Source organism: Microcaecilia unicolor, chromosome 10 (assembly GCF_901765095.1).
Source record: "Microcaecilia unicolor chromosome 10, aMicUni1.1, whole genome shotgun sequence".
NCBI classification, from domain to species: domain Eukaryota; kingdom Metazoa; phylum Chordata; class Amphibia; order Gymnophiona; family Siphonopidae; genus Microcaecilia; species Microcaecilia unicolor.
Window position 1 is genome coordinate 187497492 of NC_044040.1, and position 14560 is coordinate 187512051.

General features: G+C 47.4%; 1 protein-coding gene across 1 annotated transcript in view; it reads left to right on the forward strand.

The window, feature by feature from the left end:
* MLF1 (myeloid leukemia factor 1) overlaps window positions 1-14560 on the forward strand; it is a 108315-nt gene that overhangs the window by 18816 nt on the left and 74939 nt on the right. The window contains exons 2-3 of the mRNA XM_030216486.1: window positions 6661-6825; window positions 13466-13546. Coding sequence (XP_030072346.1) covers window positions 6703-6825; window positions 13466-13546 — 204 coding nt within the window. The 5' untranslated portion in view covers window positions 6661-6702. The remainder of the gene's footprint in view (window positions 1-6660; window positions 6826-13465; window positions 13547-14560) is intronic.

Consider the following 14560-nt stretch of genomic DNA (forward strand, 5'->3'; position numbering starts at 1 on the left):
CACTATTGAAGAGATTGCAAGGCTGTGACGTTGTCATCTGTCCACACATTCAACATCTCATTACTGCCTGCAGCAGGATACCCAATGCGACAGTCGGTTCGGGCAGTCAGTGCTTCAGAATCTGTTCGGGGTTTAGAATCCAACTCCACCCCCCCTAGGCCCATTTTTATTCTGTTCCAGGCTACACTCTCAGTTAGTTGGATAAGTTGTTAGGTCAATCTCAGTTATGTCCTCGCCGTTGCGAGGCCCAATTGACCAATGTTTGTTGTTTTTGAGTGAGCTGGGGCTAGGGATACCCCATCAGTGAGAACAAGCAGCCCTGCTTGTCCTCGGAGAAAGCGAATGCTACATACCTGTAGAAGGTATTCTCCAAGGACAGCAAGGCTGATTGTTCTCACAAACCCGCCCGCCTCCCCTTGGAGTTGTGTCTTCTCTTGTTTTGTTTTGCTATATATGGGACTTACGAACACGAGCCGGTTCGGGCGGGAAGACGGCCGCGCATGCGCGGTGCGCATGGGGCGCGGCGAGACTTTCAAAGGGCCTTTGCTAGTGAAGTTCCGATTGGAGGGGCTGCCGTGGACGTCACCCCATCAGTGAGAACAATCAGTCTGCTGTCCTCGGAGAATACCTTCTACAGGTATTAGCATTCGCTTTACGTTCCCCCGTAGTGGATGCAGGTAGTTTCAGCTGTTACTAGCGAAAACACTGTCCCGTGTGGATGGGGTACGGCTCTGCGGGATCCCCAGGATCGCAGGATTGAATCTTTGTTAAAGAATTCCTTTGATGTTTCGGATCTGGTAGTGCAGGCTGCTATTTGTGGGTCCTTGGTAGCGAGAGCCTGTTTCCGCTGGTCTGAGAAAGTTTTGGATCGTCTTCAGATGATCTTTCTGCTAGTGATACTGAAGTAGCTAAGCTGGAAATGGGCTCAGCTCTTTCGGTTGCGGCTCATCCGTATGCTTTGGCTCCGTGGTTGGTCGGCGGATGCGGCCTCTAAGTCTAATCCTAGTAAATTTCCCTTTAGGGGCTCTTTTCTTTTTGGAGAAGAATTGGACAAGCTGGTGAATAGCCTGGGTGAGGCTAAGGTCCCTAGGTTGCCGGAGGATCATCCGAGAGGGTCTGGTTGTGGCAATTTCTCAGCTTGTGGCAGAGGCCGTGATTTTCGTCGTTTTCGGCCAGCCAGAGTTTTTCAGGGGCAACGCTCCAGATTTTTCCAAACATCTCAGTCCTTTCGAGGAGGTCGTCGGAGACGTCGAGAAGCAGGGAGTTCTCTTTCCTCCTCCTCCCGTCCTCAACAATGAAGGTGTGCGGGCCCAGCTTCTAGTTCTTGTGGGCGCTCGATTGGCACAATTTCAAGAGAGGTGGGCCCAGATTACTTCAGATCAGTGGGTATTAGAGATTATTCGGGATGGGTACGCTTTAGAGTTCGCTTACCCTTTGTCAGATGTTTTTCTAGAATCCCCTTGCCATTCCCACATCAAGGCCAAAGCCGTCCGAGATATGCTCTGCAGACTTCTGTTCCTTCGTGCAATTTGTCCAGTTCCTTCGGCGGAAGAGGATCAAGGCCGTTACTCCATTTACTTTCTAGTTCCCCAGAAGGAGGGTTCTTTCCGTCCGATTTTGGATCTCAAGGCGGTCAATCCAGTCCTCGAGGTGCCCTCTTTTCGGTCTGTCATTGTTGCAGTGAGGCCTGGAGAGTTTTCTGACTTCTCTCGATTTTACAGAAGCCTATTTCACATTCCTATTTGTTCTGCACATCAACGTTTCTTGCGTTTTGCTGGGCTAGGTCGGCACTTCTAGTTTCGGGCCCTTTCGGTCTTGCGACTGCTCCTCTTATGTTTACCAAGGTCATGGTCATTGTAGCGGCGGCTCTCAGAATGGAAGTTTTGGTGCATCCTTGCTTAGACTATTGGTTGATCCAGGCAAAGTCTTATCACGAGAGTGTTTCAGGTTACTGCTCAGGTGGTAGAATTCTGCAGACCCTAGGTTGGGTAGTCAATCTCCAGAAGAGCCGTCTTCAGCTTCTCAGTTGATAGAGTATCTTGGGGTTCTGGTTCGACACGCACCAGGGCCGCGTATTTCTGCCGCAGGCCAGGGTCCTCAAGTTGCAGGCTCAGATTCGTCTCTTTTTGCAGAATTCGAGTCCATCGGCAAGAGACTACCTACAGATCTTAGGCTCCATGGCGGTAGTGATCGAGACGGTGTCATGGGCCAGGGCACACATGCGCCCTCTTCAGAGGTCACTTCTGTCAAGATGGTCGTCCCAGAAGGTTTCCCTCATCAAAGAGTGCCACTTTTGCTCCAAGTGAAAACCTGTCTACGTTGGTGGCTGCGGGAGACCAATTCCTAAGGTAAGCCTCTAGATCAGCCCAGCTGGACGGTGGTGACAACAGATGCCAGTCTGAGCGGCTTGGGAGCTCACTGTCAGGGGCAGTTTGCTCAGGGTCTCTGGTCTCATCAGGAGAGAGTTTTTTTTCTATCAACCTGTTAGAGACCAGAGTGATTCGTCTGGCGCTCCAGTGATTTTTTTTCATCTCCTGAAAGGCCAAGCAGTGCGAGTAATGTCAGACAATGCCACAGAAGTAGCATATATCAGTCGGCAAGGAGGGATGAGGAGTCTGCAATTGGAGCGAGAGGCGTCGCTGCTGATTCAATGGGCGGAAGCCCATCTGGTGGCTCTGTCGGCGGCTCATGTAGCAGGGGTCCTAAATGTTCAAGCAGATTTTCTAAGTCGGCACATGCTCGATCCGGGCAAAGTGGCATTTCAGTTGCTGGTCAATCGTTGTGGGTCGCCCAGGATGGATCTGTTGCCTCCGCATGCAATACAAAACGTCCTATGTTCTTCTGTGTCTCAAGGATCCCAAAGCGCCGGGCGTTGACGCTCTTCTTCAATCTTGGCAGTCGGTCTAGTGTATGCTTTTCCTCCATGGCTTCTGATAGGGCGTCTTCTTCTGAAAGTCGAGACGCACAGGGGACGTCTGATTTTAGTGGCCCCGGATTGGCCTTCGACGTCTTCTGTAGATCTTCCCTCAGGCTTCCGGTCACGCAAACTCTTCTTTCGCAGGGGTCCGGTCGCTCAGCCAAATCCGGATCGATTCTGTCTTACGGCCTGGCTCTTGAGAGGGCTAAGCTGATAAGAAAAGTAATTCCGCTGAGGTCATTGCTACTATGCTTCGCTCTCGTCGTCATTCTACCTCTTTGAATTGTGTGCGCACTTGGGGATTTTTGAGGACTGGTGTAAGGAGTTTAGCTTATCTCCTTTTAGTGCTTCGGTTCGCAAATTTTGGATTTTTGCAGCGAGGTTTTGACAAAGGTCTTGCTTTGGCTTCTCTTAAAGTGCAGATTGCGGCTTTATCCTGTTTTCGTGGTCGTATCCAAGGCAGGTCTCTAGCTAGTCATCTGGATGTGGTGCGTTTTTTTTGAGGGGAGTTAACCTTCTTCGTCCCCCCTTGCAATGTTCTTTTCCTTGTTGGGATCTGAATTTGGTGCTTCAAGTTCTTTATAAGCCTCCCTTCGAACCTTTGTCGTCCTGTACTCTGAAGGACTTGACTCTGAAGACAGTATTTCTGGTGGCCGTTGCTTTGGCTAGACGAGTTTCGGAGTTGCAGAGTCGTATAGATCACCATTCTTGGAGTTCTGTATCGATCGTGTAGTGTTGTGGCCAGTTCCTTCTTTTCTCCTCAAGGTAGTAATTACGTTTCATGTTTCTCAGCCGGTGGTATTGCCTGTGTTAGGTTCTTTTTCGGGTTCAGAGGAGCAGCGGCATTTGAAGTGTTTGGATGTCAAACGGGTGTTGAAGCACTATATCAAGTCTACTGATCACATTCGGCGATCTGATCGTTTGTTCTGATTTGCGGTGCGCGTAAGGGGTTCATGGCCTCTAAGCCCACTATTTTTTGATGGCTTAAAGAAATGATTGCTTCAGCCTATCTTCTTTTTGGGAAACCTGTTCCAGAACATGTTAAGGCTCACTCTACAAGAGGTCAGGCAGCCTCTTGGGCAGAGCGTTGTTTGGTGCCTCCAGAAGACATTTGTAGGGCGGCGACCTGGTCATCTTTGCATTCTTTTTCTAAACACTACCATTTAGATGTCCTCAGTCGTGGTCAGGTTGCTTTTGGAGCGCGAGTTTTGTCGGCAGGGCTTCTAGGGTCCCTCCCATAATTTCACTGCTTTATTACTTCTGGTCACATTCTGGGCCGGTCCAGAGGGACGCTAAGGAAGGGTAAATTAGACCTTACCTGCTAATTTGCTTTCCTTTAGTCCCTCTGGACCGGCCCAGATCCCTCCCATCAGATATCTGTGTTTTGACTAGCTGTGTTGCTAGTTTGTTTTTCTATTTTTTAAAAAAAAGGTTTTCTAAATTTACTGAGAGGTCCCGTTTGAAGGACAGTGATATATTTATAGGCACTCACCCTTTGTTGGCAATGTGCCGGTGGCTGCTCAGGTTTTTGGATGCACAGTTTGTTTTTTCTTCTCTGGTTTTACTTCTGCTTTGGTACTTTATTACTGGATCTTTCTCTAGCTGGCAAGGGCTCTTATTGGCTCACTAGAGTCACAGCTTTTTTTTCTCAGTCTCCACCTGCTGGAAGGCGTACACAACCCATCAGTCACATTCTGGGCCGGTCCAGAGGGACTAAAGGAATGCAAATTAGCAGGTAAGGTCTAATTTACCCTTAGAAAAGTCTTGAAGAAAAGAATAGTTGTAGCTGGTGAAACGATCTAAGTATTCTTGATGTTCAAGATGGAGCTGAAGGATCTGACCCTGTCACATTTGTGCAGCAGTTTTTGCCACAACTCCTTGAATGCCCTTATGAGACAGAACAAGCACACTGATTTGCCATCATACAAGGTTTTGAATGTCTCACAGTACTTAAGGGGAAAATGCAATAAGCTGTGTTCAGTATAAGCTTGATTTCTTCACATTAACCTTACTCCCAATAGAGTTTTCTATTTTTTGTTTGCCTAGCAAAATTGAAATGAAAACCACTGTACTCAAGAATTGCACAGCATGTATGTAAAAGGCAGAATTTGGATGACCTGTTCAACCTCCCCTTCTCCCCCTCCAAGCTGATGCTGTCTGGACCAGGGGCACTCCAGGTTCAGGAAGGCTCTCGACCAAGGAGCCTCTAGTGCTGTAATACACTACCTTCTGTGGTCCAATAATAGTTATTGTCCTGGTAGGACTGCCCCCCCTATTGGTGGTCAGGCATTGCCTTTTGTAAAATGGTGGTGGGAAGATAATTATGCTGCTGGATGCTTCCCTAGAACCAGGTATTACTAGGTCCATTGGGGTGAGGGGGGGGTATGCTGCAACATCAGAAGCTATCTGTGCTGGTTGCCCAGGCCAGGAGTGCTTTGGACCAAATAGCCCTAGTGTGAGGTTGTTCCCCCCCCCCCCCCCTCCCTTTTTCCACCAAGGGTCACCAAGGTCAAAAAGGTCAATGATTTTTTTTCTGGCTTTTTTTCTCCTTTTGTCAATGTGTGAGCCAATACCCACTCTCGCACTTGACAGGAAGGGAGATGACTCTATGCCTGATGTAGAAAAAGGCAGCATTTTACCATTGCTTAGGTGTGCTGTTTCATTTGTCAGTGGTTTTTTTTTTTGTTAAACACCACAGTACATTCACACCCATTAGCTCTTAACTTCATCCAAATTATCAAGTGTCTTTCAGCACATTGTTCTAACACACCAGTTTTTTTTACATCAGCCTTAGTTTGTTATAATCCTTAAGCCTTGTATATAATGCAGAAGGCTAAACTTAAAGCCCATTGAAATTTCAGGGGCAGATGTTTCATATTTTCAGATATGCACAAAGCTGTTGTCTTTCCATTTGGAAACAATTTGGACCCTTCATATAAAATTCCAGTTCCTTATCATACTGCTAGAGACCCATTCCAAATGAGACTGGGTTACGCTACTCAACCAGCAGGAGGAGGCAGAGAGCACTGACATTTCAGTGATATCACCAGAATAAAGGACTGCAGCCCCTGGAACTTGCTAATATTTCTCAGCCTCCAGCAGATGGTGAAGGTTGGATTGGTGCAGCAGGATTCTTCAGGGAGGTCTTCTGCCCAGTGGTTGAATCTCTGGCTGTTGAAGTTCTGGGGATCAATCCGAGGACTTCTTCACCTGACTGAGTTGGGGAATTAGTTAAGGCTAGAAAGTATTAGTCAGTGAACTCAATAACTAGATTAATACTTCTTTTTGATTGCCTGTACCAAGAAAGGAGGAGAGGGCACAGGATTGTAATTAGGCAAATCTAGGGGTTTGAAGATTTCTTTTAACATTAGATGGATACATGCTTGCTTCTGTGAGAGCTGGTAGACAGCTAGTGGATAAAGAAGCATTAATTCTGTTTTAATAGTGGGCAAATTTCTTGTTTCGTAGACATCAGAATGAGGAAAACATGGCTCCAAAGGACATTGAAAAATATTCTTTCAGAGATCAAAGCAAAACAGTCTCTGCAGCATCAGAATCTATCATTGGAGAAAAAGGATGTTTTGGAGAATACTTGCAATCTTAAATTTCAGTAACTATTGAAACATTCATTCCTTGGTTTGTGGGTTTGATTGGGTTTTTTTGTTTCATTTCATTTTGATTTTTTTACTGTAACTTTTTGTTTAATTTGACACAATTTTCTAAAGTGAATTTTTTCCGTATAGAGAGCCCTTTTTCTGCACATCAGGATCCATGTTCATCAGATAATGAGAAGTTTTTCTGATCCTTTTGGACGAGACCCATTTCTCAGTATACAGATGGCAGAGAGAGAGCACATGGTCAAAAGAGGGCGTCATGATTCTCAAGCGGCTTTACGATGCGATCAAAGGGGGAGATATCTGAGAATTTTTTTGAAGGCATATTAAATATGCGTTGAAGACACTGGTCTGATCAGAATTTTATTTCTATGGAACTTTGGTTATTTGAGCCCTTTTATTACACTGCATAAACAATTAAAGTGCAAATTAGCGCTTCCATAGCGTCCCCAGATCAATCCAGAGACTTGTGGGTTATACCCTCCTCTAGCAGGTTAGATAGAGAGAATTCAGAAGGTTTGCCACAAGAGGGCATGTGCAGCCATCCTAACTTCAGTATTCTCACTATCTAGCAGGTAGAAGGGAGCATACAGTGCAGCTCTGTAGCCTAAGGCTCCTATCCCGTCCCGGTGTGTTGAGCCCTTTGTGGGGTTTGAGGTGCTGGAGCAATTGTGGGTTACACCTGGTGGTGCCAGGTCCCTACCCTTCTCCGCCTGTCAGCCTGAATAATTTCGTTGGAGGAATTTGGCTGTATTGGTCTCTCCTGCTTTGAACTTTAAAAAAAGCTTCTTTTTTTTTTTTCAAGCATTCAACTTGATAGCACACACTAATTCCCATGGTAACTGACAAACTCGAAGTGGGGCAGAAAATGCACCTTATAATTAATGCACAGTACCAAATTGCATGTAACGCACTTCAAGTGTATTCTCTGTGTTAACAGTATGGGAAGATGCTGGGGACATCACTAACAGGTAACACAGAGGCTGTGCAGTTAACACATGGTAATTTTGACACAGCACATTCACTATAAAAATCTTATTTATTTTTTTAAACGGCTCTTTACTGCATCTCCAATGAAGTTGATCAAGGATGAGCAGCAGCATTCTCCAGTTTCTCGACGGTGGATATTTCTAGCATTCGACCCTGATTGGAGTGCAGTTTTCTTGTGGGCAGTACTATAAACTTAAAATCCAAAAAGCCAGAACCAGCAATTTAAATTTTATATATGGTCTGGGAGCTAATACACTTCTACCAAAAGTAGGCGTTTCATTGCTATATGCTGCTGAGTGCTTGAGGATACTTTTAATTTGGGCTGACTAACAAATATACCACCATAACAGGAAACTGAAAATTACACAAACTGAGTTTTACAAAAATAATACATATAGGATTTAGCACTAAGAATGCTGCCTGCATAAAAGATACTGATATGACTAGTATTAGTGATTATAATAGCCTAGTCAAACACTGGTCATTGATCTTCATCATACTATTAACATCTGATCTTTAGCAGAATATTGACATCTGATCTTCTAGTGAGGAGTGCATCTGTTAACTCCTGGGGGGATTCAGTACAAAAAGTTCAAAATTCTTTGCAAAAAGTTTGAAAATTCTGCGCATTTTATTTGTAAATTCCTTGTCATCAAGCAGTTGAAGCCATTACGTATGGATTGTGTCCATCAACCAGCAGGGGGAGATAGAGAGCACTCAACTTTCACAGTGCCTCATGGCCAGCCAGCTCCACTGCCTCTTCAGTATTCTGTATCTCCCCAAGCAGGGTGGCTGCAGCTTCTTCGAGCTCCATCAAAATCTGCCTGGGGGTGGCTCCTGGCTTGCCAGTTGTTAGCCGGGGTGTTAGAGGCTATAGCAGCTTCACTTTGAAGGCACATAGGTTAGCCCTTTCCCTGCCTTACCCATGCCCCCGTGGATGTGGACATACTAGCTTGCTTTTCCCTGTCCTTCCCACTCAGTGGATGCAGGCACATTGGTTCGCCTTTCCCTGCCTTTCCCACTCATCTGAGCTCCGGAGTTCTTATTACCTCTGCTTTCCTCACAGCGTTTAAAAAAAAAAAAAGGAACAGAGGTTTTCCTTTGATTCTTCTATGGGACCGGAGCTGTGATACTCGGTCCGGTGAGGTAAGAGTGTTTCTAACTCCTCCGGGGTGGGCCCGCGATCGGGGCGGTTTTTGGCGAGAAACTGCCATTTTGAATTTTCTCGCCGTTTTCGGCGATGGCTGCAGAGAATGTAAAGTGCTGTTCTCGGTGTGGCAAGTACAAATCAGCAGCGGGGCTCTGTAAATCATGCTGTTCAGGTGTAAGAGCCGGCCCGAGCATGGCGAGCGATGATTCTTCCCGCTCAGAGCTGGCAGCGGACGCCATTTTTGAATTCTCCGCATGGCGCGGCCTCCATAGAGACGGAGAGCCCTGAGCCGGGGGGGGGGGGGGACACCTCGAATTGAGGCTATTCAGGGAGTGGCTAGCCCCGGACGGGATCTGGGTGCCCAGGGTGAGTTTTTCTCCCCTGATTTTGTGTTATTATTGCATAAAGCAAACATGCTGAAAAGAGCTCTCCCTCAAGGGTCGTCTGAGGCCCCTTCTATTGTCCTCCCCGGTGGATTCTGGCCTGGGACTGCCCGCTGAGGCTATTTTCCCTGATAATTGGCATAAAGAAAAGCGTAGAAGGGCTAATTCCCCTTCAGATTGTGGTGCACCTCCTTCCCCCCCCCCCCCCCCCCGTGGTCGGGCTGTGAGGATTCGGAGAGTTCTGGCAGGCCTTCGTGGTCTGAGGAGCCAGAGTCAGGTGTAGAATTACCACAGGATCTGGATGATCCCTCCGCAGTGAGGATTTTCCACCGTGATGAACTGCCAGCGCTTATTTCAGATGCCCTACAGGTCCTTTCTATTGAAGAGCCTGACAGTGGCACGGCCTCCTCTGTGAATCCTAGGATGGCTAGTACCAAAAAGCCTGCTCGAGCCTTTCCTTTGCATGACTCCATCCAAGAGCTTATTTCCGCTCAGTGGGCTGACCCGAGGGACCTTTGAAAGTTTCCAGGGCTATGGGGCAATTATACCCTCTGCGTGAGGAGCATTTGGCTCGCTTTGCAATGCCTAAGTAGATGCCCTAGTCACTGCGGTGACAAAGAGAACTACCCTCCCTGTGGAAGGAGGAGTTGCCCTGAAGGATATACAAGACCGTAGGCTATGCCCAGGGTCTATGGACACTCGAGGAAACGGGGTGGTCCATCAATCGCTTAGAACTGAGAGCGATATTTCAGGCGCTTCTGGCCTTTCACAAAACCCTGGAGGGTCTGGCTGTCAGAGTTCTGTCGGACAAAACGACAGCAGTGGCCTACATAAATCAACAAGGCGGCACTCAGTGCAGAGCACTGGCTGCGGAGGCCACTCTAATTTGCCAGTGGGCCGAGCTACATCTGCAGCTTCTGTCAGCAGCTCACATAGGTCAGATCAAAGTGCAAGCCAATTTTCTAAGCAGGCATCAAATCGACCCAGCGGAGTGGGAACTGGTAGACGAAGTGTTCGTTCAGATCTGTGCCAAATGGGGAAAGCCCGTAATGGATCTTATGGCGTCAAGCACCAAATGCCAAAGTCCCGTCCTTTTTCAGCAGACGGAGAGATCCTCGCTCGGCGGGGTTGGATGCCTTGGCTCAACCCTGGCCTCCGGGACTCCTGTATGTGTTCCCCCCTCAGCCCTTAATAGGGCAGCTCCTCCTGCGAATTCGGCTACATCAAGGAGTGGTGATCCTCATTGCCCCGGATTGGCCCAGGCGGCCGTGGTATGCAGACCTCCGGCGGATGCTGGTGGAGGCTCCCCTTCCTTTGCCTCTGGTTCAGAACCTGTTGACGCAGAGCCCGGTGACCATGGAGGATCCATGCCGCTTTAGTCTTACGGCATGGCTATTGAGAGGCGCAATTGAAAGACAAGGGCTATTCTAACAAGGTCATCTCCACTCTCTTGCAGCGTTCCACTTCCGTGCCTATGTTCGGATCTGGCGCCAGTTTGAGGCTTGGTGTGCTTCTAAAAGCGATCACACCCATGCGGGCTTCTGTCTCGCTGATACTTGACTTTCTGCAGGATGGTTTACAAAAAGGCTTGGCCTATAATTCCCTGCGTGTTCAAGTGGCAGCATTGTCATGCTTTCGGGGGAAGGTCGCTGGCCTCTCCCTGGCTTCACATCCGGACATTGCACGGTTTCTGAGAAGGGTGCTTCGGCTCCGGTCTCCCGTGCGGGCCCCTTGCCCGGCCTGGAACCTGGGGCTAGTATTAAAGGCTCTTCAGTGTTTGCCCTTCGAGCCGCTGAAGCGAGCTTCGGAGAAGGATGTGACTCTAAAGACGGTCTTTTGGGGCATTGCAATCGGCGAGGACGGGTATCTGAGCTCCAGGCGCTGTCCTGTCGAGACCCTTTTCTGCAATCTCAGAGTTCCGGAGTAACGGTACGTACTGTGCCTTCCTTCATGCCTAAGGTGGTTTCAGCGTTTCACCTAAACCAGCCTATCTATTTGCCCTCCTTTTACTAGGGAGGAGTTTCCAGAATCCTTTTGGGCAGTTTGCACCTCCTGGATGTGCGCTGGGCTCTGTGCAGTATCTGCAGATGTCAAATGCTTAAGGAAGCCATTTTTTCTGCATATCTGCTATCTGGTCGGCCTCTACTGACGCTTTAAGGCACATTTCACAAGAGAGATTTCTTCCTCTTGGGCTGAGACAGGAAGCACTCTCTCTTTCAAGAGATATGTAGTGCAGCTACTTGGGCTTCTAAGCTCTCTTTTGCCCCATCATTACAGGCTGGATGTGGCTGCCAGGAGGGACGCGCTTTTTGGAGCACAAGTGCTTGCGCGTGGTGTGGCTTGTTCCCGCCCTATCTAGGGATTGCTTTGATACATCCCATTTGTAATGGATTCATCTGCTGCTGATGACAAGGAAGGGAAAATTAGGTTCTTACCTTGGTAATTGTCCTTCCTTTAGTCACAGCAGATGAATCCATGATCCCGCCCTGATTGACTCTGTTTTGTGTTCAGTTTTTCCTGCAGACAGTTGTTCCCTCATTGGGAGAAGTTGGAAAACAGTCTTCAGGATTGATGGAAGCACCGGCTGGCTCTGGGCCCTGTGATGTGGACTTCGACACCAGTGCTGCTTGCGGCACCGGTCTCTATAGCCACTCAGATAGGATCCTCGTCGATGTCGATAGAGGGAGTTGTCCCCGCCGGCGCTGGAGTCCACCTCTCGATACCATCGTCGAGGAATAGTGGTTCCTCGGGGTCGGAGACGGGCCCGGTTGCGGTCGGAGCTCAGAGAGCTCATGTCCGACACCGAGGAGGAGGCCTCGTGGGAGGAGGAGAAAGACCCCAGATATTTCTCCTCCGAGGAGTCTGCGGGTCTTCCCTCCAACCCCACGCCTTCACCGGAGAGGAAGCTCTCGCCTCAGAGAGCCTCTCCTTCGCCTCTTTTGTCCGGGACATGTCTATTAGCATTCCCTTCCCAGTGGTCACCGTGGATGAGCCGAGGGCTGAGATGCTCGAAGTCCTCAACTATCCATCACCACCTAGAGAGTCTTCCACGGTACCGTTGAACAATGTCCTCAAGGAGACACTGTTTCGGAACTGGTTGAAGCCTTATCTAATCTCACCATCCCTAAGAAAGCGGAGTCCCAATACAGAGTCCACACAGACCCAGAATTATTAAGAAAGGGATGGCCTCTGTATCGCTCCATGGTGCGACCTCACCTTGAGTACTGCGTTCAGCTCTGGTCACCGTACCTCAAAAAGATATAGTGCAAATTAGAAAACGTCAAAGACGAGTAACCAAAAGATAAAGGGAATGGAACTCCTCTCATATGAGGAAAGGCTAAAGAGGTTAGGGCTCTTTAGCATGGATAAGAGATGGAGAGGGGAGATATGATTGAGGTCTATAAATCCTGAGTGGTGTTAAAACGAGTAGAAGTTAAATCGATTTTTTACCGTTCAAAAAGTATGAAGACTAGAGGACACTCAAGGAAGTTACATGGAAATACTTTTAAAACAAAAAGGAAGAAATATTTTTTCACTCAATGAATAGTTAAGCTCTGGAACTCATTGCCAGAGGATGTAGTAACAGTGGTTAGCATATCTGGGTTTAAAAAAGGTTTGGACAAGTTCCTGGAAAAGTCCATAGTCTGCTATTGAGACAGACAAGGGGAAGCTACTGCTTGCCCTGGGATTGGTAACATGGAGTGTTGCCATGATTTGGGTTTCTTCCAGGTTCTTGTGACCTGGCTTGGCCACTGTTGGAAACAGGATACTGGGCTGGATGGATCATTGGTCTGACCCAGTATGGCTACTCTTATGTTCTTATGTTCTAAGCATTGGTCCTCATCAACACATGGTGCCGGGAGCTCCAGGCCATCAGCTTTGCCGGAACCCAAGAAGCACCGGCACTGGGAAGAGCACTCTCCCTCTTTGATAGAGGTGCTGGGAGGGGTCGGAGAGGGAGTTCAGTGTGTCACCTAGCTATGGAGTGCACTCTTTTAGGTGCATACAAGCTATATGATTGCATGTATTGCTGTTGCAGTTTTTTTTTTTTTTTATCCACAGCCTCATACTTGCTGCCCTGCTTTCTGTTGGTGCTCCTTGCTCTTGCTACATTCTAGCTTATGTGGCTCCTGAGTGCTTATCCATAATCCTACACTTCTGACCAGTCACGAGAACAGTATGAGATTATTGGTACTACATGGTTTCCAAGTGTCAAAGAGCAATGTGGAGCTGTCTATAGTCTCTCCCCTGAAAATGCTGTAAGACCATGCCAGGTTTGTGGTTCTGATCAGTCTCATCAACTTAAGGTGAAAATGGTTTTAAATTAAAATGAAGGATTGTGTGTATATAATGGATTTCTGTTTTATTTCTAAAAAGTTTTGTTTTCAAAACAATGTTTTTCCTTCCACAGAATGGCAAAGATCCTTTTGATATGATAAACAGCATGATGTTGGACATGAGAAACAAAATGTTTGATGTGCAGAAAAATTTTGTAAGTCTGATTATGTTAATCTTTTTTTTTTAATGCATATGTTTGCTAGTTTCTTAGAAGGGCACTGGTCCCAATCCATCATGTTTGTATCTGTCGCCTTCCCTTCAATATCAAAAAATTATATGTTACCTATTGACTATTCCTATGCCAGTACACTCTTTTTCTGTATCTTTGACACTTCTGACATTTTAATCCCAACAAACCAGTTCAGCTAAATTCTCAGATCAGAGTACATTTTGATGTCATCCGCTTTGAAAGATCTGTTGCTAGTAATTAGATATAACCAAGTACAACAAACTTATGTAAATACAACAAAATGCATTAGCATAACGGCCAACACAAGAAGCAACACTACTATTAGGGAGAGTGAGAGGTGGCAAATTTTTGGAACTGCATTAGGCACTGAGGCTGATGTGATTTGCCAGTGGATTAAGCGATTTTGAGGAAAGGGGCAACTTTTAAAATATGAGGTAGTGCAGAACTTTGCAGCCCTTGTTTAACTCACTACCTTCTGTACCCTGCCCTTTCCAAAACAGGAAGCCTCTGTTGGAGAGGGCAGGACATGACATATTTTGAGCACATGAAGGCACTGCCTTTTAGCTGGAGAGTGTGGCATGGCAGCAGTAAAGGGAAGGGAGGCAAGAGGGAAATTCTGGATACAGGAAGGAAGGGAAGTAGGCAGGCTGGGGAAGGAATACAGAGCGGCAATGCTGGGCACTTGGGGTAGGGCAGGAGTGGGAAAGGGAGCAAGGGGGAGATTCTGGACATGGTGATGAATGGAAGTAAAGGGAAGATGCTGGACACTGGGGTGGGGGCAGGGAGAGAAGAAGTAGAGGGAGGATCCTGGACTGTGAGTGGGAGGGGAAATGAGTGGAATATGCTCAACACTAGCATTCCTTTGAAAGCGCTCAGCAGTTCTCCACCAGCATTCCTGCCATTGAAATGGCGCAGCAATATGGCCTCATTTGCTTATGACAGCAAATTCTGCACAATTCCCAGCAGCCTTTCCTGCCT